Genomic DNA, 13052 nt, shown 5'->3' with positions numbered 1-13052 from the left:
TCTAACCTGGGATTCCTCACCCACATCTAGGGGTCCTTCCACCTGTACATGTAGGAATGAAGCCCGTGTGAACTTGACTTCAGCATCTCCGATATCTACCAAACTTACCAGAACTTACACGAGAAGAGTAAGAACATATATAATTCTATACTTCATCAAGAAACTGAATCTTCCCACAAAGAAAACTCCTGGTCCAGGAGGGCTTCACAAGTGAAATTTCCAAACATTTAAGGAAACAAAAGGGATCATTTCCTAAGTCTTTTATGAAGCTAATGTCAACTGAATCCATAATGGCACAAGAACAGAGAAGAAAATTATAAGTCAACCTCTCTCATGATAATAGATGCAAACGCCATAAGAAATATGTCGGCAGGGGCGCCTGGGTGGCTCAGTTGGTTAAGCAACTGCCTTCGGCTCAGGTCATGATCCTGGAGTCCCGGGATCAAGTCCCGCATCAGGCTCCCTGCTCAGCGAGGAGCCTGCTTCTCCCTCTGACCCTCCCCCCCTCTCATGTACTCTCTCTCATTCTCGCTCTCTCAAATAAATAAATAAATCTTAAAAAAAAAAATGTCGGCAAATTAAATCCAGTGATATCTAAGAAGGGTCATACATCTCAAAGTTATATTCCTGGATTAATTCTTGTATTTGTTCCAAGAATACAAACAAGATTCACTTAATGTTTGAATATTAATCAATGTAAGTGACCAGGTTTTTGGAATACAGAAAGAAAAACTCTATGATCACCTCACTAAATGCAGAATAATATATTTGATAAAATTTAATGCTTCTTAGTGATTCTTTTAAAATCTACATTTAGAGGCGCCTGGGTGGCTCAGTCATTTAGCCTCTGCCTTCGGCTCAGGTCATGATCCCAGGGTCCTGGGATCGAGCCCCGCATCGTGCGCCCTGCTCAGGGGGAAGCCTGCTTCTCCCTCTCCCACTCCCCCTGCTTGTGTTCCCTCTCTCGCTGTGTCTCTCTCTGTCAAATAAATAAAATCTTTTTAAAAAATAAATAAATAAAATCTACATTTAAATTCTAAATTTTAAATTCTAGCAAGCCAGAAATTAAAAGGCATTTCCTTGGGGCGCCTGGGTGGCTCAGTCATTAAGTGTCTGCCTTCAGCTCAGGTCATGATCTCAGGGTCCTGGGATTGAGCTCCGCGTCGGGCTCCCTGCTTGGCGGGAAGCCTGCTTCTCCCTCCCCCACTCCCCCTTCTTATGTTCCCTCTATCGCTGTGTCTTTCTCTGTCAAATAAATAAATAAAACCTTTAAAAATAATTTTAAAAAAATAATAAAAGGCATTTCCTTAGTCTGATAAAGCATATCTACCAAAACCAAAAACATACTACAGCAAACATTGTGCTTAATGGTAATATATTGAAGGCACTCTTCCTGAGATCAAGAATGAGACAAGTTTGTTCACTAACACAATTCTATTCAATATTATGTGGGAGGTCCACACCCTTGTAATAAGCATTGAAATGAAACAGCCATTATTTGCAGATGATGTGATTGTGTACATATAAAACCCAAAGGAATCTGCAGATAAACCACTGTGAGCTGAGCAAGGTCACTGGATACAAGATCGATATTCAAAGCAGTAGAATATAACCGTGAATGGGATAGGATAGTCAGGATCCAAAGGATACACCACACTGGGACCCTGCCGAGGGAGCTTGTGGGTCCCTCCAGAGGACACCCACCACCTTTTCTTCTTTTTTTTTTTTTAAGATTTTATTTATTTATTTGACCGAGAGAGGGACAGCGAGAGAGGGAACACAAGCAGGAGGAGTGGGAGAGGGAGAAGCAGGCTTCCTGCTGAGCAGGGAGCCCGATGCGGGGCTTGATCCCAGGACCCTGGGACTGTGACCTGAGCCAAAGGCAGATGCTTAGTGACTGAGCCACCCAGGCGCCCCAACCCACCACCTTTTCCAAGCCTTCTACAAATCTCTCTACCCCAGCACTCCATCCCAGCTTCACGAGTCTTGAGGCTAGATTTCCCTCACACAAACAAGCTACCTGCCTAACAAAACTGTTTTGCATCAGACCATTTCCCAGTGCGGCAGAAAATGGTCTCCAAACGCACAGGAGGAAAGGGGCAGCCCCATACAGCGTCACCTTGGAGTAGCAGCCTTGCCATAGTCCATCCTTACAGCTCTTCCAGGCCTCAGACGCTGCCTTGGGGTACCCAATACAGAGAACGAAGCAGGCTTGTCAGATTCGGAGCAGAGAATTCAGCAGAATGAGAAGAACCTGAGATTCGAAGCGCTGGGCTAGAGGTGATGGAGACACTGAAGAAGAACTCGGGCCAAGATCCCACAAAGAGACATGTGGGCAGTCATGACAAAACTGTCCAGAAAAACACTTGGTGCCGAGAGCCCAGGATTCCCTTCCGATCTCTCTCCCACCTCCCTGAAGCTTCCTTCATGCGCTTCACGTGCCAAGCTGCCCACTGATGGGACAAAACCTACTACGGCTCGTGAGATGGGGTTAAAGTGCTCTTGCCCACATGCGAGATTATCGTGGTGCAACAGGAGGCCCCAGGGAGGGTGTTGAGCAGAGAGGCTCGAGGACAAAATTAAGATGTTCAAAAAGAATAGTTTGCTAAGGGGCGCCTGGGTGGCTCAGTCAGTTAAGCATCTGCCTTCGGCTTGGGTCATGATCCCGGTGTCCTGGGATCGAGCCCTGCATCGGGTTCCCTGCTCAGCCGGTAGTCTGCTGCCTCGCCCTCGGCCGCTCCTCCCTGTTTGCATTCTCCCTCTCTCTCTCTCTTTCTCAAATAAATGAATAAATAATCTTAAAAAAAAAAAAAAAGAAGAAGAAGTATGGTTTGTTAATACCAAGAGACAGGGAGAGGAAAGCAGAAAGAGATGCTCAGGCAGGGCAGAAGAACCACGCTACCTGGATCCCGTGTGTGTGTGTGTGTGTGTGCGTGTGCCTGCATCTCTCTGTCACTCTCCTGTTCTCTTTCTCTGCCACATCAGCCTCCCTACTGACACATGGTCCTGCGCACATTGAGTGGGAGATAAACAAAGAGGACAGAAGGCGTCCAGAGCCACACGTGTTCCAGCAGAAAGATGCAGGAGTGAGTGTACCTGGCCAGTGACAGGCGGAGCAACCGTGCCTTTTCTCAGCACATCCTGGGCAGAGAACAAGTGGACCCAAAAGCGGGCAGGAGCCCAGCGAGCTGATTTCAGATCTCATGAATGCCAAGCACTTCACGGAACTGTCTGTCCCCTGTGCTTCACAATTATGTGCTGCTTCCCCGTCCTTTCATGCGTTCCCATAAATACTCATCGTACACATTCTCCACTTTGCTTCTCACAAGCTCCCTGGCTCTATACTTAGTTTCTCTTCTTTTCTTTTTTTTTTTTAATTTTTTTTTTAATTTTATTTATTTATTTGAGAGAGAGAGAATGAGAGAGAGCACATGAGAGGGGGGAGGGTCGGAGGGAGAAGCAGACTCCCTGCAGAGCAGGGAGCCCGATGCGGGACTCGATCCAGGGACTCCAGGATCATGACCTGAGCCGAAGGCAGTCGCTTAACCAACTGAGCCACCCAGGCGCCCTCTTCTTTTCTTTTTTATTATTTTTTTGGCTTAAGCAAAAGAAATATATATTCTCATGGTTCTGGACACTAGAAGTCTAAAATCAAGGGTGCTGGCAGAGTTGGCTTCTTGTTCGGTTTTTGTTTTTTAATTGAAATGAGTTGACAGTTTCTCTTATCTTCTATGATAGAAGTATTCTTTTTTTTTTTTTTTTTTTATGAGACAGAGAGCACAAGCAGAGGGAGTGGCAGGCAGAGGGAGAAGCAGGCTCCTCGCTGAGCAGGGAGCCGGACGCGGGACTCGATCCCAGAACCCTGGGACCATGACCTTAGCCGAAGGCAGAAGCATTACCGACTAAGCCACCCAGGAGCCCCTATGATAGAAGTATTCTTAAATAAACAAACATTCATACAGGTCCCTCTGTCAGAAGGATGTTCAACCTGATCCTCAAGATAAAGCCAAGCCCTATCATATCTCAGAGCCACACAGGCATGAAGCATCCCTGCAATCCAATAGAAAGAAACCGGAACTGAAGCCACAGCCATTCACAAGGAAAGGGAGGTGGGATGGCTCAGGTGGCGGGGACGGATTCCAGAGCAGCAGCTGCGAGAAGGAAAGGCTGGCCCCAGATGGAGGCACCCAAAGCCGTGATAACGACAGGTCTAAGTTGGGACCAGCAGTTGGTGTGGTTGGAGTGCTCCAGGGGTGATAGTCACCAAGAATGCAGTGTGAACGAGGTCCCCCGAAGTTGTGAAATGTGGTCCTGGGCCAGGGTGGATGAGCACATGAAGAGGAATGCAGGTGGAAAGCACCCAGGGGGGGAGAGTGCTTTATCTTCTTTTATCTTCTTCAGTGCTTTTAGCAATTTGAAGATAAAAGAACATTACATGCAAGCTATTGCTAAACTACACGCATGTTAGTTGCTATCATTATTATTACTGGTGATTTTCTGTGTCATCAGAAAAAAAAGTTAGTGAGCCTTATTGGGTCCCAGGTCTTATGAGAAAGAGGAAGAAGATCACTAACAACCTCTCTGCTGTTAATGAGGGGGAAAATTAATTGCCTCAAGCCCCTAGGAAGGTGATATTGTGTTGAGTGGGTTTCTGTGCAGTTCTTCCCCTCTGGAGCCTCACGCTCATTAAACTTGAGGAGAGTCTCTCAGGGGAGGGACTTGGTAAATGGGGAGGGTCAACCCTGTACCCAGAGCCCCGGGGGTCCCCGACCTCACATACCAACAGGAGCTGCATCTCCAGGCATCACTCCCTGGGCATCCTGGACCACCAGTTGTTGGCTTCTTGCTCAGCCCCTGGGACCATCTAAACTGAGGTAATTCTCACAGGTCCAGGTGGAAAGGCCAGATAAAAGCTCAGCCAGATGCCTTCCTAGGGAGGAGAGATCCAAAAGTCTGCCCACACTGACTGGGAGCACCTGCCTCTAGAGCTTGTCTGAGGAAGCCAACGTCACGGGGTGGGGTGGGGGGGTCACTCCAGGGGGCTCTGGGAGCTGGGCTTGATGAGGGAGATGGTCCCTGCTTCTCCACAGGTCAGTGTGCTCGCTGGCAGTCCCCACCTCCTCTCCTTTGCTTCCCTTCCTTCCCTGTCCCTTCAGGTCCCCATTTAGAAATCATAACAAGCACTGATTTTTTTCTCTCTGCCAAACACGCGGACAAGTGTTTCCAATGCATCATGTCCTGTAATCTTCATGGCAGCCCTGAGGGCAGACAAAACTGAGTGAGGTTCAATAACTTGCCCAAGGTCACAACACTAGTCATGGCTGACAATGGGACTCAAATCCAGATCAGGCCAGTACGAAGTCCCTGTGCTCTTCACTGCTTCCCTTCAAGGCAATGGTGCTTCCCCCAAACAAGCCACTGGCCCAAGGAGGCAGCAGTGGTTGGAAGAAACCCTCCTAAAAGGCAATGAAAGGTTCAGCTATTCGGTGGTACGGTTTGCAATGGTTGGGGGTGGGTGGAGGAGGAAGGGCGGAGAATCTCTCTGTCCCCGAGCTGTTCCAGGCCATTTATGTTCGCCATTGCTCCACGGGGCTGGGTTCTCAATGCCAGACTTTCAAAGTCTGCATGTACTCCTGGGCTCTGGGCCTCTGGACCAATAAGTTGGCTCCTGAGATCCCATCTGTGAGGTTGCCCCTAGGGTTGGTTATTAAGTTCAGGACGTCTCTTCCATTCATTTATATAAAAACATCTTTTTTAAAAAGGCAACTTCAATACCCTACACAGAGGATAGTGAGTTTTCCTCCTGGGCAAGGGAGGAGGCCGCCCGTGGCCGGGGCACTGTCTGACATTCTCGCATCTGGGCTGGAACCAGAGTGTCTACTTCTCGGGGGCTCTCTCCTTCGGCAAGTCTGCCGCCTTCATGACACTCCCCCCTTCAGCCCCCACCCCCCAGTCACTTCCAGACATTCACACCAAATGTGTGGTCACTTTTAGGGCCAGTCTTGACCCAGAGGTCCCTGTGAGGGAGTTTCACAACTGGGGACTAGGAGTCTTCTTCTCTCTGTCCCTCTCCCCAGGCATCGACTGGCCCAGGAACTCAGTCTACTTGGGCTGTCCCTCAGCATGTCTCAAACTCGAACCAGAATAGAAGTCAGCTGCGGGTCTAGTTAAAATGCAAATCCAATTCAGTAGTGGGTCTGAAGAACCAGATTCTGCATTTCTAAGGAGCACGCAGTGATGTCGAAGCTGCAGGTGTACAAGTTCCATTTTGGTGACCAGGTGCTAAAGATCCGTAACAATAGCTTGTGAGCCTCTGTCCCATTTGATTGGGAGGAAAAAAGAGAAAGAAGCAAGAGAAAGCTAAGCAGAACCCCTCTGCGAACCTGCCAGGTTTCTTCTGTCTCCCCCCGCCCCCAAAACTGTGAACGGTCCAGCATGAACGCCTTATCAGAGGTGCATGCGAATATCTTTTACTGAGGTCTCCACGCTCTGGATTGCAAATTGCTTTAACCCTAAATGGCTTTAAGATAGGTGCTGTTTTGTTGCTCATCATGAAAGAGTGGCAACAATTTCAAAGTCCCTCAGCGGGAAACTGCTGAAATGTTATAAAATGCAACACTGCGCAGCGTTTGGTGGGGAAAGATGGGCAGCCCTTAATTACTGTCCTGGAAAGAGCCCCAAAATAAGTTAAATAAAAAAATAGAAACAAGGTACAGAACAACGTGTATAGTTTGCTACCATTTGTATCTTTATAAAAAGAGGAGAAAATATAGGTTCACATATTGCTTATATAAGCAGTGACTAACCATGGAAAGATATACAAGAAACTGGTAGCTTCTGAGGCAGATTGCTGAGTGGCTGGGGAATCAGCAGGGAACAGGCAGGTTGAGGACTTATTTTCAATGTAGTCCCTTTTGAATTTTGTACCACTGGAATATATTTCCCACTCGAAAAAACAACAACTAAAATTGAAAGAGAATCCCCTTGTTCTTTCTATACCTCCATCGACCTGAAAATTCAATGAAATTGATTCACTCAACGAACACTTTCAAGAACCCTCTTGGGGAGTCCCCAGCAGAGTTGATTCTTGGAACAGGGATCCAACTTGGAACAGTTGGTTACTGGAACAGAGTAGCATTGCCTTGTGTTACCCATGTGTCAGTGTTCCACCAACGTGGAAACTCCAAAGGGTGCGTATTCAGAGTCTAGAGGCTCTGGGGGGGGTCCCAATTTCCCTGGTGGGATTCCAGAGACCTGCCACTGAGGACAAGAACTGCAGATCTCAGTGTTCTGCAGATGGAAGACATTCTGCACATCTGGGTCACCTTTCTACCATCAGGTGACTGGGAACTTGACAATGACTTCACCTAAAAAGCCTTCCTGTGAGGACCTCGTGCTGACTTTGGCTGGCTGAATGATTGGGTTTTACTGTTCAGCTCTGGTTGCCTTATTTTATCTCTCGATTCTCATGAAATAATTTCTCCAGCTTGTGTTCTTTATGTGCTTTCCCCCAGCTATTATCCCTCCCTAGTGAATAGAGGATTCTGCCAAACACTGTCCAGATGGTCATTCAAGTTCAGATATCAGTTCATCTTTTTGGGACCTCAAGCAGGTTACTCAGTTCTCAAATCAGGTTGGGGTGAGGGGAGTGCCTGACCTAGAGAAGAGCCCAGAGCAGGAGCTCAACAAATATGTTTCCTCCATTGTAACATGTCTTCCTCACTCCACAGCCACTTGGGATCATTATAAGCTCCCCATTCTCTCCAAAGCACATCTGTTTTGACCATCTCAGTCCTCCTGGGAATCCCAAAAGCCCAGACGAAGCAGATCGGTGCACAGGACTCAGCTGTCTCCAATCCTTGCCCAGTGGCATATCACAAGTGTAGCATAACTGGGACCACAGGCAGATCTGGTGGCTCCCGGCAGAATTCCCTGAAACTCCCTGTGTTCCCAACCCAACTCCTCCAAGACTAAAGATGCCCAGTCTTGTGGCTCCTTCATGATTCTCCCCTCAATACATTCAAATCCACCAGTGTTTGAGCTCCCACAATGTGTCATGTTACGCCAGTGACTTTTTTTTTTTTTGATGTCCAGATCTTTTGTGCATGGAAAGGATTCTCTAAAGCCATTTGTCAATTGATCATAATATTTTAAGTTGTAAATTTAGAACTCAGTTTTTCTTAGGCCATTAAATGCAACTTTCAGATATAATCAATTGAATTTTAGATCTAGTAATGTTTGTTAGAATTTAAAATAATCACACTTGATCCTTGGTTAATGTTCCCTTAGCCTCAAAATCTAACATTAAATTCCCCCAAATAATTTAAGCACTGTTTACAGTTAAATTCTCTTAAACAATTCAAAGTCACACACACACAAAATCCACAGAAGCAAATTCTCTTAAACATTTAAACGCTATATATAAACATGATTAATTAAATGTTCTTCAACCTTTTAAACTACAATCACAAATTTAATGTACCTGATTTCCCAAGCCCTTCAAATGCCTTCATGAGCATTTAAACAACTCCAGAAAATTACTAAATCAAAACCTATGTATTTAATAGATCAAATGTTCTTCTGCATTTTAGCAGTCAAATCAAACATAAATTCAGCTCATTCAACTTAGCCAATCATCCTCCTTAATTTGAGTCAAATTAAGCAGATACTCTTAATTGTTTCAACCCCTCAAATAGTATATCCAATATGTGTATATCCAAATATGTATTCAAGTTCATATTAAATGATAGAATTGTTACAAAAATTTATCATCTTATAAAGAGATCCTACCAAAGTTATCAGTATAGGATGCAAAGCATACACTCATCTGAAAAGAATCACCCTAAAGCCTCCACAGCAACTCGAATTAAAAATGTGTGGTTGTCAGAGAGTCAAGATGAGGGCTATGAATTCAGGGATTTGGGCCAAAACTCCCGGGCTGGAAGAGCGGAGCATGGGTGCAACTGGACAACTAGGCACCACAGGCCCCAGCTTTCAGAGGCACTGGGTTTCACGGGGCATCATCCCCCGATTCCACTCTTTCCCACTTCTTATCATAATCATTCTCCAATTTTTACCACCTGACTTGGGCAAAAAGCATTCTGAACCCACCCATCTGGGTAGTAACCATCCTCTTTGCAGCCTGATTTACCTCAAAGAGACTCTGTATCTTCTTTCCAGCTTCCCTTCCCCCATGCCACAAGTGTTTACTGAGAGCCTACTATGTGCCAGTCGCTGAAGATACGGCAATGAATGAAATTGACACAAATGCCCAGCTCCACGGTTCTAGCATCCTGACATCAAGACAGAGCTCGTAGGCAAAAGCAATATGTCATGTGTGTGTCGCATATTAGAAGAGAAAAAGTCCTATGAGGACAAAAAGGAAACAGAGAAGAGGGATAGCGAGTGCCGGGGTAAGACAGGGTTTCATTGTAAATGAGATGCTTAGAGGGGCGCCTGGGTGGCTCAGTTGGTTAAGCGACTGCCTTCGGCTCAGGTCATGATCCTGGAGTCCCGGGATCGAGTCCCGCATCGGGCTCCCTGCTCAGCAGGGAGTCTGCTTCTCCCTCTGACCCTCCTCCCTCTCATGCTCTCTGTCTCTCATTCTCTCGCTCTCAAATAAATAAATAAAATCTTTAAAAAAAAAAAAAAAGATGCTTAGAGAGGGCTTGACATGTAGGTGACACTGGAGCCTGAACTTAAAGGAAATGAGGGAAGGAGCCCTGTGGCGACCAGGAGCAAGAGTGCTCCAAGGGACGAGGGGCAGGGACAGTAGCGCGGAGGTCCTGAATCCCTCCTGCGTGTCCTAAGAGGGGCGAGGAGACATGAGTAGCTGGAGCAGGATAAGCGAGAGGGAAAAGAGCAGACAAGAGGCCAGAGAGGTGAAAGGAAGTGATGGAGTAGTGGCCAAACTCACAGAGCCATTGTGAGCATCCTGCCTTTCTCTTGGGTGCAGTGACAGGCTCGCCCCAGCTGCTCCTCCTAAAAGGGAAGCAGGACACCAGCTCAGAGCAATTTGCAATTAATCAAGCAGGGTATGAGGGTGTCTTGCAAAGAAGGGGTGGGAAGTTGGTACACATTTTGGAGGTAGAGCCAATAGGATTTGCTGCGGGGTTTGCAATGAGGAAGATTTTCTTACCGAATTGATCATTAATTTATATTTATTCATTGACACTGGCGCTGTGATTGATACCAGAGCACAAATTCCTGAGATAGGAAGTAACTCTCCTCCTACCAGGAGTGAGAAAGTCCAACAGGAAAGATGGATGGGCATTTTTTTTTTATGTTAAAATAGAGTGCCATGAATTTGACTGAAGGAGTATCTGTGAAATTCAGGGGAGGGAGGGAGGAGATGAACCTCTAAACTGGGTTTGGAGAGACCGAAGGACATTCCAACAAGAAAATATAGAATTTGAAAAGGCATAGACATTTGCAATAGCTCAGTGTGCTTGTAGAAGTAAATTGTTCAGAATTGCAAACTGAGAGCAGGATAGCATGGAGGTGGCACAAAACACACGTGATGTGGAAGCGGAGGAAAGTAGACGTCGTCCTAAGGGGGACAGAGAACCCTTAGAACCTCAGCATGAGTGTGACAGGATGGGATTGATGTGGAGTTTGGGGACAAGTCTGCCACTCGGAGATACATGGGCTCTTCGGTGGCAGGAGATGTTAAAGGCTACCTCTTTGATGAGAATGTTAACATCCCTGTTTCTCTTACCCTTGGCCATTGTCCCGTGTGTAACATACCAGCGGAATGACATCAGGGCAGAATCACACCATGCTGATGAGATTCATCCTGCTGGGCCTCACAGACCAGGCCGACCAAAAACATCTCTTTGGCGTCTTCCTGCTGATCTACGCTGTGACACCAGTGGGCAACCTGGGCATGATAGACCTGATCCGTACCAGCTCCTCCCTCCACACCCCCGTGTACTTCCTCCTGAGCGTGCTCCCCTTCCTAGACATCTGCAATTCCCCCGTGTTCACCCCCAGGCTGCTGACCAGCTTCCTCACCGTGGACCAGTCCATCTCGTTTGCAGGCTCTGTGGTCCAGATGGCCTTCATGATCCTCCATGGCACAGGGGAGTGCCTGCTCTTGGCCATCATGGCCTATGGCCAATTTGTGGCCATCTGCTACCCTCTCCTCTACCACACCATCATGTCCAAGTGCTTGTGCATCCAGCTGGTGGTGGGCTCCTATGCTGTGGGGGTGTCCATTTCAGCTGTGCAGACAGGGAATGCCTTCATCTTGCCCTACTGTGGTCCCAACATCATTGATCACTTCTTCTGTGACATCCCCCCGTGCTCCACCTGGCCTGCTCAGACACCACTGTAGCCAACGTCATCCTGCTCTTCTTTTCTGCTTTGGTTACTGTCCCCACGGTGTCAGGCATCTTGGTCTCTTACACCTACATCCTGATCACTATCTGTAGGATGAGGTCCCTGGAGGCCCAGAGCAAAGCTTTTTCCACTTGTGCTTCCCACCTCACTGTCCTCTCCCTCCTCTACGGGTCTGTGTTCTTTGTATATGTCCAACCCAACCCAGAAAGGGCTTCAGCCTATAACAAGGCCCTCTCTGTGCTCTACACCATTGTGATCCCCATGCTGAACCCCCTGGTCTGCAGCCTAGGAATAAAGGTGTCAAGGCCGCTGTACGAATTAGGGTTCTTAACTTAAGCAGAAAAGGAATTTGTTAGAAAGGTATCTGGGAGCTCATGAAATAGAAGAGAAGCCTAGAGATCCCAGCTGGGACAGGAACCAAGAATGGCCAAACACAGCTGAACACCTGCCACAGGAATGGTCTGTGCAGGTTCCCCCACTGGGGAGCATCACCTTTGAGCATTCCCCATTGCTATGGCCAGCACTGCCGCCCCTGAGCATTCAACACGGCTCAGCTGCAGGACAAAGCCACTGACACGATCCTGTACCATCCTTATCGCATCCAACCACATCTCATCTCCATCTGTTCCTATGCCTTCCCATCATTCCCTGAAGTTCAAGCCAGAGTCAGGAACATCCACCTGTTTGGCAGCATCCCTATTGTACACCCATCAATATTACCACATTCAGCATGGATACGTTACATCCCCTGACATGCTACGTGCACTTCTACCTTCCAGAGCCCTAGGACCGCCTTCAGTGGTCCCAGAGTGGGAGTCAGATTCTGTCTTCCTCCTATCGGTGAGAGTTCTCAAATATAGAAAGGAGCACTGAATGCCACAGCAACCGAAAAGGCTAGATAGGGGATATTGCCCTTCTGTGATATTGGAGAAATGGTCCATGTGATATTTGAGTATAGGAAGGAGATAGTGATCATTTGACTTTGCGGGGCTGGATGGAGCCCCAGCTACAGAAATCTCCATTATAACTAGCCAGGGGCCAGATTGTATGCTACAGCAATAATGAGCTATTATTTCTCTATAAATCGCCAATTCAAACAAAATAAAAAGCTGCAAGTCCATAGAGCTCTTTTCAGTCAAGATCAAACTATCTTTATGTCTTAGAAAAAACCTTTTTTATTGCAACAGAAATCAATCTTACTAACTTTAGAGGGAAAGAAAGAGGTGAAATTTATTGTGAAACCCAGATGTCAACTGAGGTTTACTATCTTTCTGAGAGTCAAATAAAATTGGCTTGAACCCTGTCTCATGTGGGCTAAAACGTCTGTATTTCTGCCTGTCTGGAGAATCCGAGGTAGCAGAGGATAGGGTGTAAATGGTTTATGTTTTTCCTGGTTACCTCTAGCTCCAAATTCCTAAATCCTAAATTCCTAAATGATTTACTTTGGCCTACACATCATCCAGGAAGGGGGGAAAGCATGGGGCCAGAAATGTGGATGGTATAAATAGGGAGGAGAGAGAAACAAAATCTGACCATCATAGAGCCTGGTGGGAGGGAAAAGGGGAGCTTTAGGCAGACTGGGCTGAGCCAACACAGCTGGGCTTGCTTCTTACAGGAAACCAAAAACAACTGCATCTCTTCCAGAAGAAACCTCCATGTTCACCTGTAACTTCATAATTATCGAAGTGAAACAACATATTCTTAGAAAATTG

The 13052-nt window shown here is 46.9% G+C and overlaps 1 protein-coding gene across 1 annotated transcript; it reads left to right on the top strand.

The window, feature by feature from the left end:
- Nucleotides 1–10753: 10753 nt before the first annotated feature.
- LOC118016297 (olfactory receptor 1009-like) lies at nt 10754–12070 on the top strand. The gene is made up of 2 exons (XM_035013735.1): nt 10754–11303; nt 11390–12070. The coding sequence occupies exons 1-2, from the start codon at nt 10754–10756 to the stop codon at nt 11674–11676; spliced, it is 837 nt and encodes a 278-aa protein (XP_034869626.1). The 3' UTR covers nt 11677–12070.
- Nucleotides 12071–13052: the final 982 nt, after the last annotated feature.

The sequence above is a fragment of the Mirounga leonina genome, unplaced genomic scaffold (genome assembly GCF_011800145.1).
Source record: "Mirounga leonina isolate KUSES-001 unplaced genomic scaffold, KU_Mleo_1.0 Mir_166, whole genome shotgun sequence".
NCBI classification, from domain to species: Eukaryota; Metazoa; Chordata; class Mammalia; order Carnivora; family Phocidae; genus Mirounga; species Mirounga leonina.
The sequence above is the reverse complement of the archived record's forward strand: the minus strand, read 5'-3'. Positions and strand labels throughout refer to the sequence as shown.